The sequence below is a fragment of the Oncorhynchus mykiss genome, chromosome 31 (assembly GCF_013265735.2).
Source record: "Oncorhynchus mykiss isolate Arlee chromosome 31, USDA_OmykA_1.1, whole genome shotgun sequence".
Classification (NCBI taxonomy): Eukaryota; Metazoa; Chordata; class Actinopteri; order Salmoniformes; family Salmonidae; genus Oncorhynchus; species Oncorhynchus mykiss.
The window spans coordinates 30,207,096-30,232,134 of NC_050571.1; the positions used below are offsets into that span (position 1 = coordinate 30,207,096).

The following is a 25,039-nucleotide window of genomic DNA, read 5'->3' on the forward strand; positions in this document are numbered from 1 at the left end:
ATGAAAATAGGTTTTTAGAAAGTTTTGCAAATGTATAAAATAAAATAAAACCGAAATACCTTATTTACATAAGCATTCAGACCCTTTGCTATGAGACTCGAAATTCAGCTCAGGTGCATCCTGTTTCCATTGATCATCCTTGAGATGTTTCTACAACTTGAATGGAGTCCAATTGTGGTATATTAAATTGATTTGGACATGATTTGGAAAGGCACACACCTGTCTATATAAGGTCCCACAGTTGACAGTGCATGTCAGAGCAGAAACCAAGCCATCAGGTTGAAGGAATTGTCAGAGAGCTCCGAGACATGATTGGTCAAAGAGGTGACCAAGAACCCGATGGTCACTCTGACAGAGCTCCAGAGTTCCTCTGTGGAGATGGGAGAACCTTCCAGAAGGAAAACCATCTCTGCAGCACTCCACCAATCAGGCGTTTATGGTAAAGTGGCCAGACGGAAGCCACTCCTCAATAAAAGGCACATGACAGTCCGCTTGGAGTTTGCCAAAAGGCACCTAAGTCTCTCAGACCATGAGAAACAAGATTCTCTGGTCTGATGAAACCAAGATTGAACTCTTTGGCCTGAATGCCAAGGGAACCTGGCACCATCCCTACGGTGAAGCATGGTGGTGGCAGCATCATGCTGTGGGGATGTTTTTCAGCGGCAGGGACTGGAAGACTAGTCAGGATCGAGGGAAAGATGAACAGAGCAAAGTACAGAGAGTTCTTTGATGAAAACCGGCTCCAGAGCGCTCAGGACCTCAGACTGGGTCGAAGGTTCACCTTCCAACAGGACAACGATCCTAAGCACACAGCCAAGACAATGCAGGAGTGGCTTCGGGACAAGTCTCTGAATGTCCTTGACTGGCTCAGCCAGGGCATGGACTTGAAACCGATCAAACATCTCTGGAGAGACCTGAGAATAGCTGTGCAGTGACTCTCCCCATCCAACCTGACAGAGCTTGAGAGGATCTGCAGAGAAGAATGGGAGAAACTCCCTAAATACAGGTTTGCCAAGCTTGTAGCATCACACCCAAGATGACTTGAGGCTGTAATTGCTGCCAAAGGTGCTTCAACAAAGTACTGAGTTAAGGGTCTGAATTTACTTCTGTACATTTGATATTTCTGTTTTTATTTTTAATAAATTAGCAATCCCCCAAAAATAGTTTTTGCTTTGTTATTATGGGTTATTGTGTGTAGATTTATGAGGGGAAAAAAATGTTTTAATCCATTTTAGAATAAGTCAGTAACGTAACAAAATGTGGAAAAAGTCAAGGGGTCTGAATAGTCTCAGAATGCACTGTATGATGCAATGAGTGGATAGATCTAGGAGAAATTTGTCATTACTGGAACTGACCAATGAGTGGATATCTAGCAGAAATATGTCATTACTGGAACTGACCAATGAGTGGATATCTAGCAGAAATATGTCATTACTGGAACTGACCAATGAGTGGATATCTAGCAGAAATATGTCATTACTGGAACTGACCAATGAGTGGATATCTAGCAGAAATATGTCATTACTGGAACTGACCAATGAGTGGATAGATCTAGGGGAAATATGTCATTACTGGAACTGACCAATGAGTGGATATCTAGCAGAAATATGTCAGTACTGGAACTGACCAATGAGTGGATATCTAGGAGAAATATGTCATTAGTGGAACTGACCAATGAGTGGATATCTAGCAGAAATATGTTATTACTGGAACTGACCAATGAGTGGATATCTAGGAGAAATATGTCATTACTGGAACTGACCAATGAGTGGATATCTAGCAGAAATATGTCATTACTGGAACTGACCAATGAGTGGATATCTAGAAGAAATATGTCATTACTGGAACTGCTCTGCCAGTAAAGACATAAAACATTGTTAAGCAGAAACCAAATCAATTGAGTGGCGCTGGTCTTTCATAACAGAACCTCTCAAATGAAAACCTCCATCTTGATAGTACAGTGAAAAATGAACGTTGCCCCTAAAACAGCTTTACTCAAGGTCGTGAGCATAGCCCACCATCACCAGAGTATATTGTTTGCCTGGTGATCAGAAACATGACTAATACACCACCTACACAGAGATGACACAAAAAAAATAACATAAATCTGCCATCTGAAGCACCCAGGGCTTGTGACGAAGCATCATTAATACAATGCTTTGACTGCAAGCCAACACAAAACAAGCTGTTAGTCACAGTTTGTGTGTTGCCCCAGGTAACCCCATGGTCTCTGCAACAACCACAAAAGACGGACCTGTAAAAAACCATCCAGTTTGCCTCTAATTAAAGGGCCTCACCTATTGAGCTCTGTTTTCCTTTCTTTCATTTAACAGACGCCACCCCCGCCTCCCCCCCCCCCCCCCCCCCCCGTAGCAGAATTCTACATTAATCACTATAACAGAGGCGACACATTGAGGGCCTTCTGAAACCATGCCAAAACACATTCCCTTCATCAGGGGGAAATTAAAGCAGCTTGAAATCCTATCATGTGCCCATTTGAAGCCATCCACCACACAATAATGCCCAATAACTATTCCCAGACCCCTTGCCCCGAGAAGGTGGACTGTGGGTCACGTCCGCACCTCCTCTCACCTAGAAGCAGAACAATGGCCCGGATGCTGTCTGCAAAGACAGACTAGCTGGAGCTTCACCCCACCTTTAAGCAGCAAGGAAGTATCACAAGCAACAATAAGTGCAACTAAATAAAGATTCCTCCCGAAAATGGACTTGGAAACTCCAGGGGTGCAGAACAAGGTGTGTACGGGTGTGAGAAAGAATCACTGTGTGTATAGACCATCAGAGTTCCAGCAAACATTAGCGGGTTCCTCTACCAACAGTGACTGTGGTTTGGGGCTTAAAGGGAACATAAATGTCTTCACTTTTTTCTGCTTAAACTCCTAAAATCCATTTTGACTGCAAAGAAAACGCATTGCATCTGCGAGTGTTTCAAGGCAAAGCAGAATGAGGTCTAGAAATAAAAGCCCTCCAATTTATCATTTCATTTGGACCACAGAATCCCCCAAAAGCTGCTCTACTGTAACTGCATTGTCTTAAACAGACCGCCCCTGTTGCCTGACATTGAAGAGAATGGCCTGCAAATCAACACAAGGGAAAACAAGAGATGGGTTTACACATTCATTCATTTATTCATGAATGATGTATGATCATTTAAGCCACACCAAACTGCTGAAAATGTTGGCACTGTGTAGCATTAGACCCAGAGGCGTTGAGGCTAAACCGAACTCTACACGTTCACCATCACAGATCTGAGGATGATGCTGGTTGGTTGGTTGCCTCCGCCATGCTCGACATTGGTTGATGCTGACAGGCAACAGGAAGTAGTGATGTGATGTCCAACATGGGGACCAGTTGACAGGGAGCATCCTAGACACAGAGCAGGCGTTGGTGGGTTGGCGGCCGGGATGTGTTGTCTTCCGAATGGAAGCCTCAGCACCACCAGACCCAGCCAGAGGGGTCTGGGCAACCAGGATTAGCGCAACACAGCCTGCCACAAACTTGGCTTTGTGCTCATAAATAGCTGCGGCGTTCCCCGGAATTGATTATGACAAAGTGGTCTCTGCATTTTCCCCATGCCCCCCTGATGGTTCCAGCACTGCGTTCTCTCTGTGTTCTCTGATGCCGTGGCAACACGGGTGAGCTGGTTTCACTGAGTTTTTAATTTGATTGGCAGGGATAAATATGCAGACATTCTCTCTCTGCCTAATGGTTGGCATACCTAGTCAATTACATTTTCGGTGAGAGCTAAGATGTTTTTGACAGATCTTGGACAAAAAACCAAACACATCATGTAGGTTTACAAGTCCAGTTTAGTCTGCAGTCTGTGATATTTGTGAAAACTGGAAGCAGATCTTCAGATTAAGTCAGTTTGTCTGATAAGCATGTAGTGTGTTTTCAGTTTACCCGCAGATACACAAATAGAGAACGACAGGAGGGAAACACGCCATGAATGGAGTAAACATTGTGCAATATCTCTTTGAGTTGATTAGTGTTTCCCCACAATGGCATGCCTTTCTGATACAAATACAGACTTCCACACAGGCATTCCATTGTTCCGCTCGTCTGTTTTTCAAAATCTTTCTTTAAAATCCTAATTGAGCTATGTCCATCTCATCTCCCTAATGCGCAACACATGAATGGAAATGAACCATACATAGAATAAGATCTTTGCTGTCGTTTATCTGGAAGAGTATTCAGTCTTGAAATGAGCTGGCTCTAAGGTGCATTTGTCGAACACGTGCATATCATGCTCTGTTTTTCTGCATTCCTTTTAGCTCGTTGTCATTAGTCATTTCCAGCACATTCTATCAAAAGCGACAATGACCTACAATGGCCTAGTATTTAGACAACGCTACAGTGCATTCGGAAAGTAATCAGACCCCTGGACTTTTTTCACATTTTGTTACTTTACAGCCTTATTCTAAAATTGATAAAATAATTTCCCCCCCCTCATCAATCTACACACAATACTATAAATGACAAAGCAAAAAAAGTTTTTTTGTTTTGTTATTTTGCAAATGTATAAAAAAAAATAAAAAAATCACTGAAATGTCACATTTACATACACTACCTGTCAAAGGTTTTGTGTCACTTAGAAATGTCCTTGTTTTCTATGAAAACATACATGAAATGAGTTGCCAATTTGTTGAGGTAATCTGAAGAGATTTCACCCCATGCTTCCTGAAGCATCTCCCACAAGTTGGATTGGCTTGATGGGCACTTCTTACCATACAGTCAAGCTGCTCCCACAACAGCTCAATAGGGTTGAGATCCGGTGACTGTGCTGGCCACTCCATTATAGACAGAATACCAGCTGGCTGCTACTTCCCTAAATAGTTATTGCATAGTTTGGAGCTGTGCTTTTGGTCATTGTCCTGATGTAGGAGGAAATTGGCACCAATTAAGCACCGTCCACAGGGTATGGATTGGCGTTACAAAATGGAGTGATAGCCTTTCTTCTTCAAGATCCCTTTTACCCTGTACAAATCTCCCACTTTACCACCACAAAAACACCCCCAGAACATCACATTGCCTCCACAATGCTTGACATTTTTTCTACGTCTCACGAATGTTCTTTGTAATCCGAACACCTGAAACTTAGATTTGTCTGTCCATAACACTTTTTTCCAATCTTCCTCTGTCCAGTGTCTGTGTTATTTTGCCCATCTTATTCTTTTCTTTTTATTGGCCAGTCTGAGATATGGCTTTTTCTTTGCAACTCTGCCTAGAAGGCCAGCATCCCGGAGTCGCCTCTTCCCTGTTGACGTTGAGACTGGTGTTTGCGGGTGCTATTTAATGAAGCTGCCAGTTGAGAACTTGTGAGGCGTCTGTTTCTCAAACTAGACACTCTAATGTACTTGTCCTCTTGCTCAGTTGTGCACCAGGGCATCCCACTCCTCTTTCTATTCTGGTTAGAGACAGTTTGCGCTGTTCTGTGAAGGGAGTAGTACACAGCGTTGCACAAGATCTTCAGTTTCTTGACAATTTCTCGCATGGAATAGCCTTCATTTCTCAGAACAAGAATAGACTGACGAGTTTCAGAAAAAAGTTATTTGTTTCTGGCCATTTTGAGCCTGTAATCGAACCCACAAATGCTGATACTCCAGATACTCAACCAGCTACAATAGTCATTTACAACATTAACAATGTCTACACTGTATTTCTGATGAATTTGATGTTATTTTAATGGACACATTTTTTTATTTTCTTTAAGAAACAAGGACATTTATTCAGTACTTTGTTGAAGCACATTTGGCAGCGATTACTGCCTCAAGTCTTCTTGGGTATGATGCTAAAAGCTTGGCACACCTGTATTTGGGGAGTTTTCCCATTCTTCTCTGCAGATCCTCTCAAGCTCTGTCAGGTTGGATGGGGAGCGTCGCTGTACAGCTATTTCCAGGTCTCTCCAGAGATGTTTGATCTGTTTCTAGTCCGGGCTCTGGCTGGGCCACTCAAGGACATTCAGAGACTTGTCCCTAAGCCATCCCCCAGTCTGAGGTCCTGAGCGCTGTGGAGTAGGTTTTCACCAATAATATCTCTGTAAGTCCCCACAGCTGTGCTTATTAGGGGATATATATATTTTACCACCAGGTATTAACAAAGAAGAGTTTGGTCTTGCCTCAGTGGGTTTTCTTACTGCGGCTAGACTCATACTATGTAACTGGAAGAGCGCAGCTAGTCCGAAATCAACAGATTGGCTCAAACTCATGGTGGAGACTGCATCTTATGAATCAATGATAGCAAAGATATGGTGAGAAGCTAGGGCAAAAGTTAGAAAAAACATGTTTTTATTTTCATTGTTATTTGCTTTTATTTGCTGTTTAATATTCCAACCACTGATATATGGTTGAAAGGTGCTGTCTTGTTTTCTGTCTTGTTGAGTGTTATGTTTTTGTAGTTATTCGTGGTATGTAATGTCATGTTGATCAATTTATAAAAAACTCCATTCATATTTCCCTTGATCCTGACTGGTCTCCCAGTCCCTGCCGATGAAAAATATCCCCATAGCATGATGCTGCCACCACCATGCTTTACTGTAGGGATGGTATTTGCCGGGTGATGAGCGGTGCCTGGTTTCCTCCAGACGTGATGCTTGGCATTCAGGCCAAAGAGTTCAACCTTGGTTTCATCAGACCAGAGAATCTTGTTTCTCATGGTCTGAGAGTCCTTTAGGTGTCTTTTGGCAAACTTCAAGCGGGCTGTCAAGTGCCTTTTTCCTGAGGAGTGGCTTCCGTCTGGCCACTCTACCATTAAGGCCTGATTGGTGGAGTGCTGCAGAGACGGTTGTCCTTCTGGAAGGTTCTCCCGTCTCCACAAAGGAACTCTTGAGCTCTGTCAGTGACCATCTGTTTCTTGGTCACCTCCCTGACCAAGGCCCCTTTCACCCGATTGCTCAGTTCGGCTGGGGGGGCAGCTCTAGGAAGAGTCTTGGTGGTTCCAAATAACTCCTAATTAAGAATGATGGAGGCCACTATGTTCTTAGGGACCTTCAATACTGCAGGAATGTTTTAGTACCCTTCCCCAGATCTGTGCCTCGACACAATCCGGTCTCGGACCTCTACGGACAATTCCTTCGACCTCATGGCTTGGTTTTTGCTCTGACATTCCCTGTCAACTGTAGGACCTTACATTAACAGGTGTGTGCCTTTCCAAATCATGTCCAATCAATTGAATTTACCATAAGTGGACTCCAGTCAAGTTGTAGAAACATCTCAATGATGATCAATGGAAACAGGATGCACCTGAGCACCATTCTGAGTCTCATAGCAAAGGGTCTGAATACTTTTGTAAATAAGTTATTTAAATGTGCAAAAACATTTTTAAACTGTTTTCGCTTTGTCATTATGAGGTATCCAGGCTGTATCACATTCGGCCGTGATTAGGAGTCCCATAGGGCAGCGCAAAATTGGCCCAGCGTTGTCCGGGTTTGGCCGGGGTAGGCCATCATTGTAAATAAGAATTTGTTCTTAACTGGCTTGCCTAGTTAAATAAAGGTTCAATTTGAAATTTAAAATTGTGCATACATTGATGAGTAACATTTTTTTTTTAACAATCAATTTTAGAATAAGGCTGTAACGTAACAAAATGTGGAAAAAGTGAAGGGGTCTGAATACTTTCCGAAATGCACTGTATTTGATGGAATGAAATACTTGTATTACTCCTTGATGACTACAGCCTATGAGTAAGTTGTTTCGCTCACTTAAACAGTGTAGAGTAAGTTTCATCAATCTATAGGTGACTAGGACAGGACCTAGTGGAGGCGCAGCTGCTGATACACATACAGAGCATTGTGCTCTGAGAGGGATGTCTTCAACTTGAAGTTTCCTGTACATGTTTCCTCTATGAAAATCCTTCACGTCTCTTGTAATATCCTGTCCTGTAGATGCACAAAATGTTCACTGTAAATCTAATGATAAAACACAGGGAGGGAAAAGGCTGTTTCAACAAGCTAGCAAAACACCCCTTTCCTGTTATGCCCTGAAGAAAATGATTGAAATACTTGAACCTAAGTTGGGCTTCAACAAGCATCCTGTTTGAACTTGAGAGTGCATGTGAAGACGTTACATCCCATCAACAAACTGAGAACCAGTGTCTGTTGCTCTATCGGCCTTACATGGGTCAGTCAGAGCAGCGACTCTAGAAAGACTAGCACAGGGTCATGTTCGAGCACTTCTCCTGCAGCGATGTCCTGGGGTCCATCTCAACAACATCTCTGGACTTATGCAACCAACTAAAACCTTGTGCTTCTCCAACCTCATCTCGAGACGCATTTCTGTTCAACATTGGGATGGTAGCAGAAACGAGATACACAACATTAAAAACACCTGCAACATAATTTAGTTATATTAAACATAGTTTCTCCAACAAAACCTTGCTGACATATAACATGTTCACCAAACATTAGGAACACCTGCTCTTTCCATGACATAAACTGACCAGGTGAATCCAGGTGAAAGCTATGATCCCTTATTGATGTCACTTGTAAAATCCACTTCAATCAGTGTAAACGAAGCCTTGAAACAATTGAGACATGAATTGTACGTGTGTACCATTCAGGGGGTGAATAGGCAAGGCAAAAGATTTAAGTGCCTTTGAACAGGTGGTAGGGGTAGGAACACCGGTTTGAGTGTGTCAAGAACTGCAACTCTGCTAGGGTTTTCAATGCTCAAAAGTTTCCTGTGTGTATCATGAATGGTCCACCAACATAAAGACATCCAGACAACTTGACACAACTGTGGTAAGGATTGGACTCAACATCGGCCAGCATCCCTGTGGAAAGCTTTTGACACCTTGTCCATGCCCCAACAAATTGAGGGTGTTCTAAGGGAAAAAGTGGGTGCAATTCAATATTAGCAAGGTGCTCTTAATGTTTTGAACACTCTGTGTATATACAGTGCCTTCGGAAAGTATTCAGACCCCTTGACTCCACATTGTGTTACATCACAGTACCAGTCAAAAGTTTGGACACACCTACTCATTCAAGGGTTTTTCTTTATTGTTACTATTTTCTACATTGTAGAATAATAGTGAAGACATCAAAACTGTGAAATAACACATATGGGATCATGTAGTAACCAAAAAAGTGTGAAACAAATATATTCTTTAAAGCAGCCACCCTTTGCCTTGATGACAGCTTTGCACATTCTTGGGATTTACCTGGAATGCTTTTCCAACAGTCTTGAAGAGGTTTCCACATATGCTGAGCACTTGTTGGCTGCTTTTCCTTCACTCTGCGGTCACGATGGGAACCACACATGCGGAGATCATCCGTTCACCTACTTTGCATCAAAAAAAGACATGGTGGTTGGAACCAAAAATCAAAAAATTGGATTCATCAAACCAAAGCACAGATTTCCACCCGTCTAATGTCCATTGCTCGTGTTTCTTCGCCCAAGCAAGTCTCTTCTTCTTATTGGTGTCCTTCAGTAGTTGTTTCTTTGCAACAATTCGACGATGAAGGCCTGATTCACGCAGTCTCTTCTGAACAGTTGATATTGAGATGTGATTGTTACTTGAACTCTGTGAAGCATTTATTTGGGCTGCAATTTCTGAGTCTGGTAACTCTGATTAACTTATCCTCTGCAACAGAGGGTCTTCCTTTCCTGTGGCAGTCCTCGTGAGAGCCAGTTTCATCACAGTGCTTGATGGTTTTTGTGACTGAACTTGAAGAAACTTTCAGTTCTTGAAATGTTCCATATTGACTGAGCTTCATGGCTTAAAGTAGTGAAGGACTTTTAATTTCTCTTCACTTATTTGAGCTGTTCTTACCATAATATGGACTTGGTCTTTTACCAAATAGGGCTATCTTCTGTATATTACTCCTACCTTGTCAAAACACAACTGACTGGCTAAAACACATTAAAAAGGAAAGAAATTCCACTATTTAACTTTTAACAAGGCGTGTGAGTTAATTGAAATGCATTCCAGGTAACTACCACATGAAACTTGTTGAGAGAATGCCAAGAGTGTGCAAAGCTGTCATCAAGGCAAAGGGTGGCTACTTTCAAGAATCTCAAATATAAAATATATTTTTATTTGTTTAACACTATTTTGGTAACTACATGATTCCATGTGTTATTTCATGGTTTTGATGTCTTCACTATTATTCTACAATGTAGAAAATAGATAATAATAAGAAAAATCCTGGAATGAGTAGGTGTGTCCAACATTTAGACAGGTACTGTATATATATATATATATATATATATATATATATATATATATATATATATATATATATATAGCGAGAGAGAGAGAGAGAGAGAGAGAGAGAGAGAATATGGATTCATTGGACTTATGGAAGTGTTGGAATTTTGAGACTACATTACCATATATGTTAAATTTCCATAGTGATTTGGGGTTTACAGAGACAGAGGAATTTATGTGCAAAGAGGGGTTCACTCTGTCACCAGCAGAGGGCAATCACTGACAAGCAGTTGTCACAGGGAGCTGCACAAAATACACTGTTCTGTAATTAATACCTTTGTATGAAGATTCTATTTACACATATTTATAACTAAATCCACACATAAAAACATACATAAAAGTGCCCCAAAAATATAGAAGTAACTCCAACACATCCTGTGGTTACGCATTGTACAAACCTATGGAATGCACTTATCAAGGTACATACAGAGGGATATCAGCTGATGAGTTGGATTCAGTAGGGGATTTTTTTAAATTCTTTATTTAATGTAATGAATATTATTTTTGCTGTTCTGTTCTGGGAGGACTTGTACATCATATAGGTCTACTGTAAAGCAATTATTTGACTTGTAATATAAATTCAGCACTTTGGAACTGTAAATGGCTCTCGATAAGTACCTTTGCTGAAGGCATCAATCAGTGTCTTGTGCACAAGTTGCCAAACATACTCCATGGTGGACAGTATCTCATTCTCTGGTAGATGGTGCCCTCTTGAGGGGACTACATGACAGTTGTTAGGGATGGATTTCACCTCTGATTGCCCACTGATGGGAGTTCTGTATCCATCCACAAGGGAGCAGTGGTCATCAATTATCTCAGCAAAAATATCCTTACACCAAGGCCTGAGGAAATAAGCAATTTCTTGCTTACAGTCACTCAATTCACCTGACCTGTATCAATGTATGGTCATTGAGATTCAGATGCCAAACAGATCTCTATTTGTTTCCACACTTTGCATGCTTTGAACAGAAAAAAGCACCACGAGGACAAATATAGGGCAGCAGGGATGATGCAATAAATATATATTTTTTAAGGTTAGGGAAATGTGCCACTTTTAAAGATGTCAATATAAATTACTGTAATGTGGCTGTTTGTAATTTTGTCTTGCCTTTTACTAATTATTTGTATTTATTTTTGATTGAACCTTTATTTGACTAGACAAGTTACACGTGTTGTTGTTTTGTACCATCGAGGACCGCTTTGGAAACAAGACGTGTTTTAATTAATATTTGGAAGTGATATCCACTGGGTCCACATTGTATATTTTGTTGTATATGTCTGTTACCAAAATAAATTCAATTCAATTCAACCTTAATCTCCATCAGGGTTATTTGATGCTAGCCGATTCCTACTGTCTCTTGTGAAAACACGTATCAGTCACCAAATATAAAAACAACAAATTATTTCAAAGATATACATATTTGTAAGCCTAGTAGGCCAATGTACATGTGTTATTAGTAGTCCTGGGACTAGGCATATGTTTGACAATTGTAATTCGATTTGTGTTGATTTGTTTTATGGTAGATATTGCAATTAATTTGAGATGTATTACGGAATCTCTTCTGCAAAAGAGGGATAGATAACCAAGATCATGCCAACTATAATGGTACGCACGGGAGCAAGACCACGTTGTCGTTGAGCGGGTGTCATAGGTGACACTTCAGGTTCCTTTAAACCGGAATTAGCTGCGAAGTGCGACCTTGAAGTGTTGAAGTGCGAATTAGAAGGAATGTGAATAGTTGGCCTTGTTGCAGGAGAAAATATCATCATACTTAGCTGTACCTCCTTTGTAAGTGAATAGCTTTAACAAATACGATCGGCTTCTGAAGGCGTGAAACGTGGCTGCGGACATGGGATACGTTGCGTGGGAGACGTTGCGTTCGCAAAGACATTCAACGAAAGGAGAGGAGTGTGACCATGCACGCTCTGACAGCGCTGTAAATGTTTAATGCTATATTTTATTATTCTCTGACACATAACAAAATGAAAATAACACAATCAAGAGGCTGACATCCACAAATACACTTTATATCATTAGTAGCCTACAATTCTAGCGTATAATATAGCACAGTAATAGCCCTGTATTAAAATTAGGCTCAGGCTATCACATCTTACTTTCTAATGAATAATGTTTGCAGCTTCAGAGTAGGCTTAAATAAATACAAATGTTGAAAATTGAACATGTATTTCAAGCACACTTCAATTATACATAGGCCTAAGAGATAGGTGTAAGGCCCAACGTCATCAGGAGCATATTAATATTGTTTGTTGGTGAAGTTGCAGTTCAATTTCGCAATTATATTTTGATGCATGCCGATAATATTTCAGAGTTGAAGTGCAGGGTTTGCTCTATTTGGGGTGATAGGTTAAAAAAAATGCGCTAGGGGACAGTGGGTTTGGCAGCATTATTGACTCTTCTTTTGAATGCAAATCATCAGGGTTTGAAGACTCATCTGACGTCAGGAAGGAAGACCATAATATATCTTTAGCACCACCACCTTGTCAACAGCGCCACATTATGTGAGACAGTATCAAGTCAGGAACTAGTTCGCATTTCATTTTGGGGAGCACCATTGGACTATACACATCAGAACCATAGCAAGAGGATTGTTTTTTAGATTTACAGAAGGAGTCGCCCGGAAACTATGTCGACTTGAATGTCACTTTTGTAACTTTTTTTTCAAATCATGTATGTGGGATACCTCTTGGATAAAGAAGGCAGCATGTATCACCAAGGACCTGTAAGACGATCGGGAATCAACATCCCACCACAGAACTTTGTTTCCACGCCACAATATTCCGACTTTACTGGATACCATCATGTGCCAAACATGGATACTCATACACAGTCTTCGGGGGCTTGGGGAGCTCCTTATGTCGCACCGAGGGAGGACTGGGGCGCCTATAGTCTGGGGCCTCCTAACACTATTCCTACGCCCATGAACAACTCCTCGCCGGGACAAGTTTCATATTGCTCACCTGAATACAATCCCATGCACGCGCCAGGGTCAGCAGTATTGCAACCACCTACAGATAATATTTCTGTTGCTCAACTTTCCCCGGATAGAGAAAGGCGCAATTCTTCTTACCAGTGGATGAACAAAACGGTACAATCATCATCTACGGGTGAGAAAGGTCACAAGCAACTATATTGTGTCAAGACACGCATGCCACTGTTAAAATTATTCGTGCAATGAGCATAGCCTCAACTAATGTCAAACTACATCTTCATATTTACCTAAGAAGAGCCGGACATTTTATGTTTTCTCTTGCATGGAAATGCATAATTGTGCCGGCTCATAAACTTGTGCAACAGGTAGTATTTAGAGAATGGATACAATATAAACATTAAGTGATAAATCTCACTATAAAAACGAATAACCTCATGCATAACACGTAATGTGTACATTTGGGTACATTTTAGGTGATATTCGTAACGAATTGCTAACAATAGCTAATTCTCCTTTAATTTGTAACTGTTCGTGGTCTCAGAACGAATCATTTAATCACATTTTAAATGAGATGTCACCATAATTACACAGTTGCATGTGAAATGTATGAAAATAGATAATTCAGTTTGGTGTTAGGCTTATTTTGAAACATGTAAGATACAACTTCAAGGCACTAAATTGGAAATTGAACCAGACTCAAAACAGAAGAGAAAATAGGAAAAGTATAGGCACTCGATCGAACGTATCAAATTAATTATGGACAATGCAACTGTAAGCCTCCCATCGCGATAATGGTCTGATAAAGTATGATATCAATTACAACATCTTAGTTATTTTCTGATACAGGCCTATAGCCTTGTGGAGGAAACGATGAACGTGTCAAGAAAGGGCGCCAGGTGCTACTTGTAATGCTAATTTCTCTACTCCCGTCGACTAGATGCGAGGTCTACTTTTCTTGCTACATTGTCTCTGGTTTTGAGGGTTATCCGTCAAATTCAGGCGGCGACCCCTTTCAACACCTCGTTTTACTTTGATATGCACCAAAGTGTCTTCCTCGTCTCCCATTCTTCGAGAGTTATATTGCCGGAAAGGGTGGCGTTTTTCACAGCAAATAAATGTATTTGACAAATATATACAAAGCTTTATAACTAGGCAATAAACCACAACATTTATTAATGTGTAAAAAAATAAATAATTGTAGACTATATTTATCAATTAAGTCACAATATCGTATGAGCCTCAATTAACTCGTAAATTTTGTTTTATAGCCTATTAACTTGTCAAATCACCCCCACCCACATTGAAATATTCAGAAAATACCATTTTATAGCCTAGGTGTATTTTTCTTGTTAGGCAAGCCCATCAAATGTGTTATTAAGTGTTTAATTCTAGGAGGCTATCTCTAGCCCTGTAAAACTTACCAAGCATGACCTAGGCTATAACTATCAATATCAAAATGTTTCAATGTTGTTCTAAACGACTAATATTATTTTCTACCTGCAAAGGTGCTGACGTGTTTATGGTTTATCAACAAGAGCGACCTGATCCAAGCCAGAGAGATGTCTGCCTTGTAACTCCTTTATGTGTCGTGTGTTGCCTCTTAACACATCAATGGAGTTTAGGTAAAATCTCTGAGACTCTTTGTTCTGCAGTTTGTTCAAAAAGGGACATCAAAAGAAGATCAGTGGCTCGATTAGCATAGCTACCAACAAAGCAACACAATCTAGATTAACACGATAGCCACCACTTCGGTTGAAAGCGCCTAAAGACGTGTCATACACATTTAGAGAGTTATTAGATAAACGAAGAATCAAGTTTAATAGGCGTTTTGATAAGTAGCCTGTTGATTATCCTACCTCTCTAGTATTACTTGCTATAAATAGTAAAAAATTACAAGGTGAATTTAAAACAATAATTAACTTTAGAGTTGAAATAGGCTATTGCCCCTGTATTCATCAATCATTTGAATGCCATGAAATTGCATCGTTGCTTTGCATCATTTTCGTTGTTCAGTGTGACGGCTATTTAAAAATTAGGCACACGAAGCATAGCCTGTTGAATTCTCTGAATTTCTCACAATTTCAGGCAAAACAAGAACGAAGGAGAAATACAGAGTGGTTTACACCGATCACCAGAGACTGGAGCTGGAGAAGGAGTTTCATTTTAATCGTTACATCACTATCCGAAGAAAGTCCGAACTTGCGGGGAACCTGGGCCTTTCAGAACGACAGGTAAAACCAATTAATTGATAGAGCATTAGGACCCTAGACTTGACAAATCAAATGATAAATCAAAGATAAAACGAATGCAATTTTGACAAGTTTTTCCTTTTACATTTACAGGTGAAGATCTGGTTTCAAAATCGCAGAGCCAAGGAGAGGAAATTAATCAAAAAGAAAATGGGGTCTGATGGCAGTGGAGGATCAGTGCACAGTGACCCGGGTTCAGTGAGTCCTCTGCCCGTACCAGGCTCACTCAGTCCGTCGGATATTCACGGCTCTCTCTACCCACCCCCCGGAATGAACAACTTGCCATCTATTAGGAACATACAGCAAGTTACTGTCACTCAGTAGAATCGAATTTAGACCATTCAACACAACTGAGCACTCCAACACGCTGAAAGGACCGTTCCTCAAGACTTGGATTCCAATGGATTATTCAAACGTCCTGAAGAACATGTTGTGGATTAGGAGATTTCGAGAAACAAGATGATTTATAACTGCAACGAAATGCTGGAGGCTCTTGAAATATTGTTTTTATAGAATAGTTCTAATAATAATTCCAAAAAACCCATACAAAATCAACATATGGTTCAGACATGTAATGCTTAAATTGTTTGTTTGTGTCTGAGTTATTGAGATATAAATATAATTTTCTGTAGACTATGTAATGAAGTGTATAAGTGTTTGTAAATAAAATAAAAAACCAGGTACATTTTATTTGAAATTGATCTGGAATGAAAAGGGATATCATTAATTTGGAGCTTTTATAATGGCTTGCCAAACTATGCATTTTCTTCTCCAATTTGATTGCAAAGCACACTTTCGTAACGTTTTTCTACAGGGACAAGTAAATCAGGTTTTAAGTGAGATACGGGTGGAACGTTTGTTTGATGTTCAAAATGTAAATAAAATGTGTTTTAACGTTACCTTTTTCTACTTATTTCATTGACTGGAAAAGGATAGCTCACTTTTGCAAAAATGACCAGACTAAGTGTGCATACTGTTTTCAAACAGACTTCATTGTTTATAGTTTTACCTACTCTCATTATTTGATACCTATAACCGCAAACAAAATTAGATCAGTTTATCAACCTTCTATGTCGTTTCCAAACTATTAGGATGGGATTCTGTCAGCCCAGCATGTGCCAAAGGCAATGTGTAACATTAAATCGGAAGATATTGTCCAATAAATTGCACCAGATAAAGTGCAATTGGCCCAAGCAACTTAATTTAGCCAAAGCAATATACATGCAACTTAGACAGTTACTTTTTGTAAAGGACTCTAGTGTCAAGTTTTAGATTTTTGTAGACTATACCTACTATGCTCGTCCAAGTACAGCAACTGACAACTGTCAAACTGTCTTCTCAATTCATGTTGACCTTTGAGCCATTATGATGTAATATAGACTCTACCCACTGGGCACAGACGTCAGTTCTAGGTCTATTCCACGTTGGTTCAACATAATTTTATTGAAATGACAGGGAAACAACGTTGATTCAACCAGTGTGTTCTGGGTGTCTGGTATATGGGCTGGGATGGAATGCATAGTGTAGTATGGATAGATTACAATCATGAACCTGTAAAAAGGTTACCCAAGACTGTCATTAAACATTAACATCCTCATAACATAGCCGAGGCCTATTCCAAAAACTTGCAAGAGATCTGTATAGAAGTGCTGCACAACCTCAACAAACCTGTTGGACAGAGGTCAATTTACTTGTCCACAAAGACAAAACCAGTATTTTACCGGCTACTGTCTAGGCATTATGGTTTTTCTTCACAAAACACAACGCCTTTATAAATTGGTAAGAAGGTGTTGGAGACACTTTAGCCTAGGCCAAAATGCAAAATGAGAAGTTGTATAAACTAATTGTGGACTATTGTTGTATGGCACTTGGATGATGACTTGTATGCCCTAATTTTTCATAGAATATGGGCAAATGAACCCTCAGTAAGATGATAAATATGTAGGTTACATGGGTAATAATAGGTTTCCATGAAATGCTATAAACAAGTGAGTGTGTAGCCTACAGTTATAGTTGTGCAATTATTAGCTAGTTTGGGAAGCCTATTTGATCGTATTCTTCCAAATAATAAGCTTATGTGATATGACATGATATCCCTCACTTTTGGACACAGATTTACAGAATTCCAATTGAGTGCTTCCGAGGATATTTGTGGTCGTGTGATGCTTCGTTCAAACAACGAGGAACTGGGATTTCGGAAATCTCCGACTTCAATGCGTTCATGACTACTGGGAACTCGGAAAAAAAATGAGCTTCGACTGGGAAAAAAGTGTTTTAAACGGTCATCCAACTCTGAATTCCAAATCGGAAAGTCGGAGCTCTATAAAGATGCCCGAGTTTCCGAATGGGAATTCAGAGTTGGATGACCGTTCATGATTTGAGCTAGTCCCCCCCACCCGCCGAGCTCCTAGTTGCCTTGAAGGCATATCTTGTTGACGTCATGCTGGCAGTTAAGAAGACGTCATGAGCGTCTTACTACCCAACATGGCGGACTTTGATACAATCTATGAGTTGGACGAGGACGATGAACGTGTAGTGAGTGAAGAACACCTTGTTAGATATTGCTCAGAACCTGTGATTATGCGAGGGGCCGGGCACATCACAGTGTAAGCAATTCAAAGCTACTGTTAACGCTGCCATTATAATCCGCTACTAGCTAACGCTAGCCTGCTAAAAACAATGCCTGCTGTGAAATACAACTTACTAGCTAGGCCGTGGCAATAACAGTCAGTTAGCTGTCTGGTCCTATCGTAGGACGTAACGTTAACTGTTACGTTTGCCTTAATTGACGAGGCTAGGGTTATCTATTGCGTACCTGCTATTCCTGCTTTATAGTTTACTAGCTAGTTCGCTACCTAACGTTACGTACACTGGGTTTCTGCAAATTAGCCTGAAATGAGAAAGCATATGCTTTAACAAAAATGACAAGCCAGCAAACGAACATTAATTGCACAACATTCAATAAGTAGCTATAGCTAACCACTGTAGTGAATACTTTGCCAGCAGCTGGCTTATTCAAATGGTGGTGAATCAAGCATATTATTTCCAACAAGCTTGCTAGCTACCATCCATAGCCTAACATTCTGTTTACTGTTTTATAGTTCCCTGCTTACCAGCAATGGACACAACACCAATTACCTTGCCAAATGATGACATAATAGTTACGTATACTTCCTCTAGTGTCCACAACTGCATTATGCATATGATGTATCCTTGTCATCCTACAGAATTGTCTCGACAGGGGAAGCTATTCACATAATGAAACAAATTACAGGTCATTCAGGACATTAAGTTGTTTATTTCTGCTGTCTGTAGACTATGTCAAGTTTTAGGCTCAAGGTCTACATTTTCTAGGTATTTATTTGTTGACAGTACAAAGTGTCTAATTCCATCCCCATAAAAAAAAGCATTGCTAGGTTTCCCTTGTGACAGCCCACGGTCATAGTACTTTATACATGTTCAGTGGAAAGTTTTTCATTTCTTTACCATTTTGTATTTCTCTTTTTGACAGGTTTGGATTGAGCAACAAATTTGACACTGAGTTTCCCTCAGTTCTCACGGGAAAGGTACAGTAGCCAAATTAATTTGTGTCTTCGTCTTGTGCTAGGCTTTCCAACTTATTTAAACTGGGCTGTGAATCAAGCAATTTAAGCTATTATGGTGGCTCTATTGTTCTATTTCCCCTTTGACAAATCAGACCATTCCTGAATTACCTCTTTCAAGTCTCTTGAGTGGCTTCTATCTGATGCTGATGCATTTCGAGCAACACACCACTGTGCGTCCAAAGCTGAAGTGAAACTCTGTCAATGAGTAAGCTGTCTTTGGAGCCCAGTTGGTCGGGGGCCCAGTGTTCGGGAGGACACAGCTCCAGGTGATAAAATAATGAAATAAAGACTGTGCCATACACAAGAAAGGGCAGCTTCCTGGGTCAGACACTGCAACACAAAAAGGCTGAAGGGGTAAGAGCAGGCTGAGGGAAGTGCAGGGCAATAAAATGTCCCTCCAGTATTGTGACGTGATGGAAGAGGTCACAATTATGATGATTGAAGGGTGCAGATCAGTAGGCCCTTATTCTAAGGCCTTTCGCTCTTTGCAAAGAGACCTTTGCATCCTGTCATAAAATATTACGACCCCGGTTTTATGGCGTACAGACCCAGAGAGGAATGAGCATCCATTCATGTTGTTTGGACGGCCGCTGCCACAGGCACTAAGCTTATCTCACTCTTTAGTTCCTCTCTGCCGTGAATAGACAAGCTTGGTTAGCAAGTTACAGCCGTACTAGTGAGAGATCTCATCTGATCTCTGGAAAGCATCTCCAAATATCTAGGCTACCTGTTTGTTTTCTAAGGCTCTTTGATTCTACAGACCACAGACCACAGTACAGGTTTTTCTTGAAACAAGTGGTGCCATTTTACACTTCAGTCAGTACATTAGACTAGCGCAAAGGAATGGTTGCCATTCTCCAACTTTCCCTTTGGGTTTCTTTTTGCTTACTGCTTCAGATAAACTATTTTAAGCGCAAAATAATTGAAATGAAGAATTTGATTTGTCTCTGAGAATTACCAATAATAAAATTAAAAGCTATATAAATTACAACCACATTCTTTCCTCTGTCTGACTCTTCCTGTCCATTTCATCCTCCCTTCTTCTCCCCCTTCTTTTCCAGGTGGCTCCAGAGGAGTTTAAAACCAGCATCAGCAGAGTGAACACTTGCTTGAAGAAGACGTTGCCTGTCAATGGGAAGTGGCTTCTTTGCGGCTGCCTGTGCTGTTGCTGTACGGTGGGCTTCAGTCTGTGGCCCGTTATATGCCTCAACAAGAGAGTAAGTCTCAGTCTTCCCTCGCGTCATGTGTGCTGCACAGTCCTACTCTCTCTCTAAATCAGCACATCCACTTATTACTCATGGACTAGTTTAGCAATCAGCCGTATTGGTCTTAAGCAGGCAACCTGTGTGGAATTAGGGTTTGTGTGTAGAAATGACACATCGCACCGCTGAAGGGTACATCACTGAAAGGTGGTGCCCCAACCCAGTGTTATTGACAACAAAGTGGAAATTACGAGCTGGTAAAAGTAGAAGTTCAGTCTATGAACAGCTCTTTGTCATAATACTGAGGTTGTTGTCAATTGTAAAAGAGTGTGAAGTTGAGGTTAATACTAGAAGATATTGCATGTGCTCCTTTCCCAACAGGCGAGAAGATCTATTCAGAAGTTGTTAGAATGGGAAAACAACCAGTTATATCACAAGGTAAGAACAAATTGCATATTATCACCTGTCTGAAAGACCAAGTTATGTCAGTTGTGAAGGGTTGAGTGATGTTAAAGTAGCAGGTTTCTGATGGATAATGGTCTTTAACTCATTATGTCAACTTTAACCCTTAAAACGAATTTCCCTCAAAGCTATTTCCATCTGACATAGTGGACAGAGGCTGACCAGACCTAAAGATCAGCAGTAAAAGGCATGTTAATTTAGTTTTGTCACGGAACAATGAGTGACAGCTAGTAACTGAGCAGAAGAATGAAGGAAGCTCTTCAGGGTGTCTGGCCACTACCTGACCCCAGCCAGACATGGTTTGAAGCGATCCTAAATTCCCCTCACACTCAGATTTGCTAACCAGACGGGATGTGGGTGGGTGGGTGTGTGTGCGCACAGTGTTGTCTGTCCTCACTTTCACCTCTTCTCTTTAGCTGGGCCTGCACTGGAAGCTCAGCAAAAGGAAATGTGAAAGCAGCAATATGATGGAATACGTGAGTGTAACACATTTATGCTCCCTTAAAACAGAATATGATTCTTGCCAACTTATTGAGTATTACAAACTCAAATCGCAACAGAGTCAAAATATATTGGCATGAATGTATTATAGAAGAGTGCCCACTGGAAATATTCAATGCTGAAAGAAGTGTTAAATGAAATGAACTTTCCCCTCCACAGGTAATTCTTATAGAATTCTTACCCAAATATCCTATATTCCGACCAGACTGAGCTGAGGAGGCTGTTGGGAGACCTGCAGTGTGGCCCTTGACTCCTATCCTTAGTGCCTTGTATAAATGTTGGAATGAGGGTCTGCACCTGTGTCTTGGGGTGTCCCTTACATCTCCCGGTACCTTGTACATTAGAAATTGCAACACTGTCACTTTGCTTTAGAGCAGATTTTGCACATTTCCTGATGAAGTAGAACAATGCTCTCTTTGTTGCACACTAATACTTTGCTTTTGTTACATATATGACAACAAGTGATTGAAAAAATAACACTGTTGAAAAGTGCATTTAGCCCAAAGAGCCATCATCAATTGAGTCCATGTATCATATCATTATTGCTTTGGAAAAACATGTGACACCTCCTAGAGCAGGGGTGTCAAACCTACGACCTGTGGGCCGGAGCATTTTTACAACGTTGTTGTAATTATAATTTTTGGACATTTGAAATTAGGAAAAACAAATGGAAACTGCAGTAAAGATAATAGACCTACATATATAGTCTCTTCACTCTGTCCAGCTTTCTAGCAGTTATCGAAACGAAAGCTAGACAGTCCGGGAGCATTGAAACAATTTTTTGCCGATTTTGATGGCGAGGAAGACCGAATGCGGCCCGCGGGGCAAAATGAATTTGACACCACTTATCCTAGAGCATCCTTGCCTTATGTAAAACAAACAATTTTATTTATAAGACAGGAGGAGACAAACATTTTGTAGCTCAGCAAGTTCAAATGTTGGTTATTTCCCTCAAATCAATTGGTCTCTGTGACAAAAAGTAGATGGGATGCTTGGATTTGCCAAACATACGGTGTAAGTTTGCGTCATGTTTTTTTTCTCTCTCTCATTTCAGAAATGACCCTTTTTACAGGGAACTTAAAAAATAAACAACCTGTAAATATGTTAGTATAAACTGTAGGCCTACAGTGGTATGCTGTTTACATTGTTATTTAGATCTTTGATTTGTTTTGCCAAGATAATGCTATACCATAGTTTTGTTTATGAAAGATGTCTCTTTCCAGTTTATATGGACCTGTTTACTTAGTAAGCCATATCATTTACAATGTATGTGATGCCAGAGGTAGGATTGAAAATTGCACTTGAGCTTATCAAAATGTCAGGATTTCAGAGAATGATTTCAAACTGAGGTTTTTAATCATTTTACAATGACACTAGTGATGCATGTTATTTGTGACTTTGCCAACTAAAAATAGTGTCATCCATTTCAATGTGAGATGGCTACTTGTCTTTATGATGTACTGTTGGAAACAGACTCCAACTTGGCACCTCCATGTCTCTTGTTTTTTTTGCCAAACTTTTTATTGCAGCTTTGACTTTGTTCCTTTTTATAGTTTTTATTTTCCTATACTGTGTTTTGTCTTTCTGTTAGTTGTTAAAAACCATGTGCAACCTACAGTACATTACATATTGAGATAAACGTTTCCTTTGTTTTTCATTTTGTACAGAGTTGTCTCATTCACTTGTAGCTGAGAGTTTTGCTGCATTATAGTGCCTCTGGAATGGTAGATGAACCGCAGTCAGAGAAGTGGTGTGGTTGTGAAGACTGACATCTGCTCACTTGTATTGTGGAGAGCCCTGGCCCTCTTCCCACTATTGGCCCTGTTACAGAGTACTTGTAAATGTTTGTCATGACAACTCAATCCCTATGGAAAGCTAAAATATATGGTTGATTTTGAATCTTCGAGTCTTCAAGTTTGTCCAACTGAAAACCACAAGCTGACATTAACTGTTGACATACTTACCTTATTGCCATATGGTGAATTACTCTGCATCATCTAAGTTCTACAGATCATCTTAATTTGCATGTGGTAATGTACTTTGGCCAGAGCCTGCTCCTGATACCTGGCTATTTGACAACACACAACAAGGTGTTGAATCGTTAACTTAACAAGATGGCCTGTAATTACTTGACACATTTGTAAAACTCTGGAATACAATTACCATAAATAGCTAGCACTTTCACAACATGGAACTGTGGCCCCTAAGTTTGGGGCCAAAATCAAATAGGTTGCTATATCACAAACCCCCATACATACACTGGAGTGGTGGGCTTCACTGTAATGAGTAGAGGGTTGTTTTATAGACCCCTTTGTTCTTGGATTTATTGTCCCATTGGAGTTGGGATGTGGAAAGGTCTAAAGCAGGGGTACTCAACTCTTTCCGTACGAGGTCCGGAGCCTGCTGGTTCTCTGTTCTACTTGATAATTAATTGCACACACCTGGTGTCTCAGGTCTAAATCAGTCCCTGGTTAGAGGGGAACAATAAAAACATGCTGTGGAACTGGCTTCCAGGTCCAGAGTTGAGTTTGAGGGGTCTTGAGGATCAAGGGAAGTTGCCTTTCTTCACTTCACCTACTGTATCAAGCACCAATCTAATGGAGTACCACACTTTGGGTTGTGTGACCTCTAGTGCCCTTTCCAAAAGCCTAACATTACCAACAGAGATCATATACAACCAATTGGGGGGGATTTCGTTCAGGCAGTTTGTGACAATTCAGAGATATGGAGATGGGTGGCTGGTTCTCTTCCTCTGTCCTCCAGAGGGCAGATTGACACACTATGAGAGGAGATGAGGTATGAGTGTGTAGCAGTGCACCGCAGGTCTAACCCTTTTGTATTCATGTCACGTCTCGGCTAAATTGTCTCATTGAATCAAATCTGACCCTTAAAGCTACATTTCCAAATGTCCTGATCGCGGTATGAGAAGAAGAAACCAGGACCAATATTCCCCCACCCAAACATGATTTAAATGCTTTGAAAGTATCATATATGGAGTGTTGAAGTTAATTGAGTGTACTTGCAATCACATCATTATGTAACAAATGCATCACATTACTTATGGGAAATCTTCCCATTCTAAATCCTCTAACACGGCAGCATAATGTGTTTAAATCATTTTTACTATTATGATAACACACTAGTAGGAGTAGCAACACCAACGAACAAATGGTAATTCAGGATGTTCTTAAATGGAGGCCACAGATGCTCAAATACCAGGTCATTAACCCTTTAAAAATAATTTACTGAAGTGATATGATTCATAATTTAGCTCAATGTAATTTCCCTTCGTTTAAATTGACTAACACCCAGGTGACACTGGATTTCGAGTCCTCAAATGTATGACATACTAAAAGGATGTGAGTAGCTAATAATTGTCTTTATAGACCCCTCCCCCGACTACAGTTAGCTATTGGAGGGAATGCTCAAGGTTCTTGTATATTTGTAATGAGTGACTTTCAAGGCGGTAACACCAATGACTTAAAAAGACAGACATACTAATAATTAAAACTATATATTAATAGCCTTATGTTTTTATTGATCTACACAATATTAAATACTTGCATTATGTTTTATCATTGAAAAACAGTTCAATATAATCAAACTTATATAAATAACTAGAACTTTTGTCATTTTAAAGTGTTCTTCATGGTTGAAAAGACAAAGGGCGCAATAGCCCGATATGTACTCTTAAGGAGCCTACCGTTGCTCCTCAAGGACCTTCTAGGTTATTTTCAGAGGTAGACTGGCTTTGGCAGCCAAAACTAAATCTGAACGTGACTCGATTACACACAGGTGTTCCGAGCATGCTAGATCGCTAATTAGTACATGGTCCCTCTGTATTC

The 25,039-nt window shown here is 40.3% G+C and overlaps 2 protein-coding genes across 4 annotated transcripts; both read left to right on the forward strand.

Annotated features, from left to right (window-relative positions):
• Positions 1-12,834: 12,834 nt before the first annotated feature.
• cdx1 (caudal-type homeobox protein 1) lies at positions 12,835-16,323 on the forward strand (the record flags this gene model as incomplete). Its single annotated transcript, NM_001124632.1, is given in 5 exon segments — positions 12,835-12,924; positions 12,926-12,929; positions 12,931-13,350; positions 15,261-15,406; positions 15,518-16,323. Coding segments are annotated over 5 exon segments (810 nt in total). The 3' UTR covers positions 15,749-16,323.
• Positions 16,324-17,860: 1,537 nt separating this feature from the next.
• On the forward strand, positions 17,861-23,093 carry LOC110504968 (cysteine-rich hydrophobic domain-containing protein 1). 3 transcript variants are annotated; one of them, XM_021583882.2, is made up of 6 exons: positions 17,863-18,030; positions 18,936-18,990; positions 20,091-20,246; positions 20,613-20,669; positions 21,110-21,169; positions 21,354-23,093. In XM_021583882.2, exons 1-6 carry the CDS (start codon positions 17,888-17,890, stop codon positions 21,402-21,404), a joined length of 522 nt encoding a protein of 173 aa, XP_021439557.2. In that variant the 5' UTR covers positions 17,863-17,887; the 3' UTR covers positions 21,405-23,093. The 3 variants fall into 3 exon arrangements, with proteins under 3 accessions (XP_021439558.2, XP_036826088.1, XP_021439557.2); XM_021583883.2 differs by lacking the exons at positions 21,110-21,169; positions 21,354-23,093 and adding an exon at positions 20,822-21,060 and having other exon boundaries at positions 17,861-18,030; XM_036970193.1 differs by lacking the exons at positions 21,110-21,169; positions 21,354-23,093 and adding an exon at positions 20,841-21,060 and having other exon boundaries at positions 17,861-18,030.
• Positions 23,094-25,039: the final 1,946 nt, after the last annotated feature.

Excerpts from the sequence above, each read along its gene's own strand:
- LOC110504968 (XM_021583882.2), top strand. The coding sequence starts at position 17,888 with ATGAGCGTCTTACTACCCAACATGGCGGACTTTGATACAATCTATGAG. Across the intron at positions 18,031-18,935 it reads GGGGCCGGGCACATCACAGT|GTTTGGATTGAGCAACAAAT; the intron begins GTAAGCAATTCA and ends TCTTTTTGACAG. Across the intron at positions 21,170-21,353 it reads GCAGCAATATGATGGAATAC|GTAATTCTTATAGAATTCTT; the intron begins GTGAGTGTAACA and ends TCCCCTCCACAG.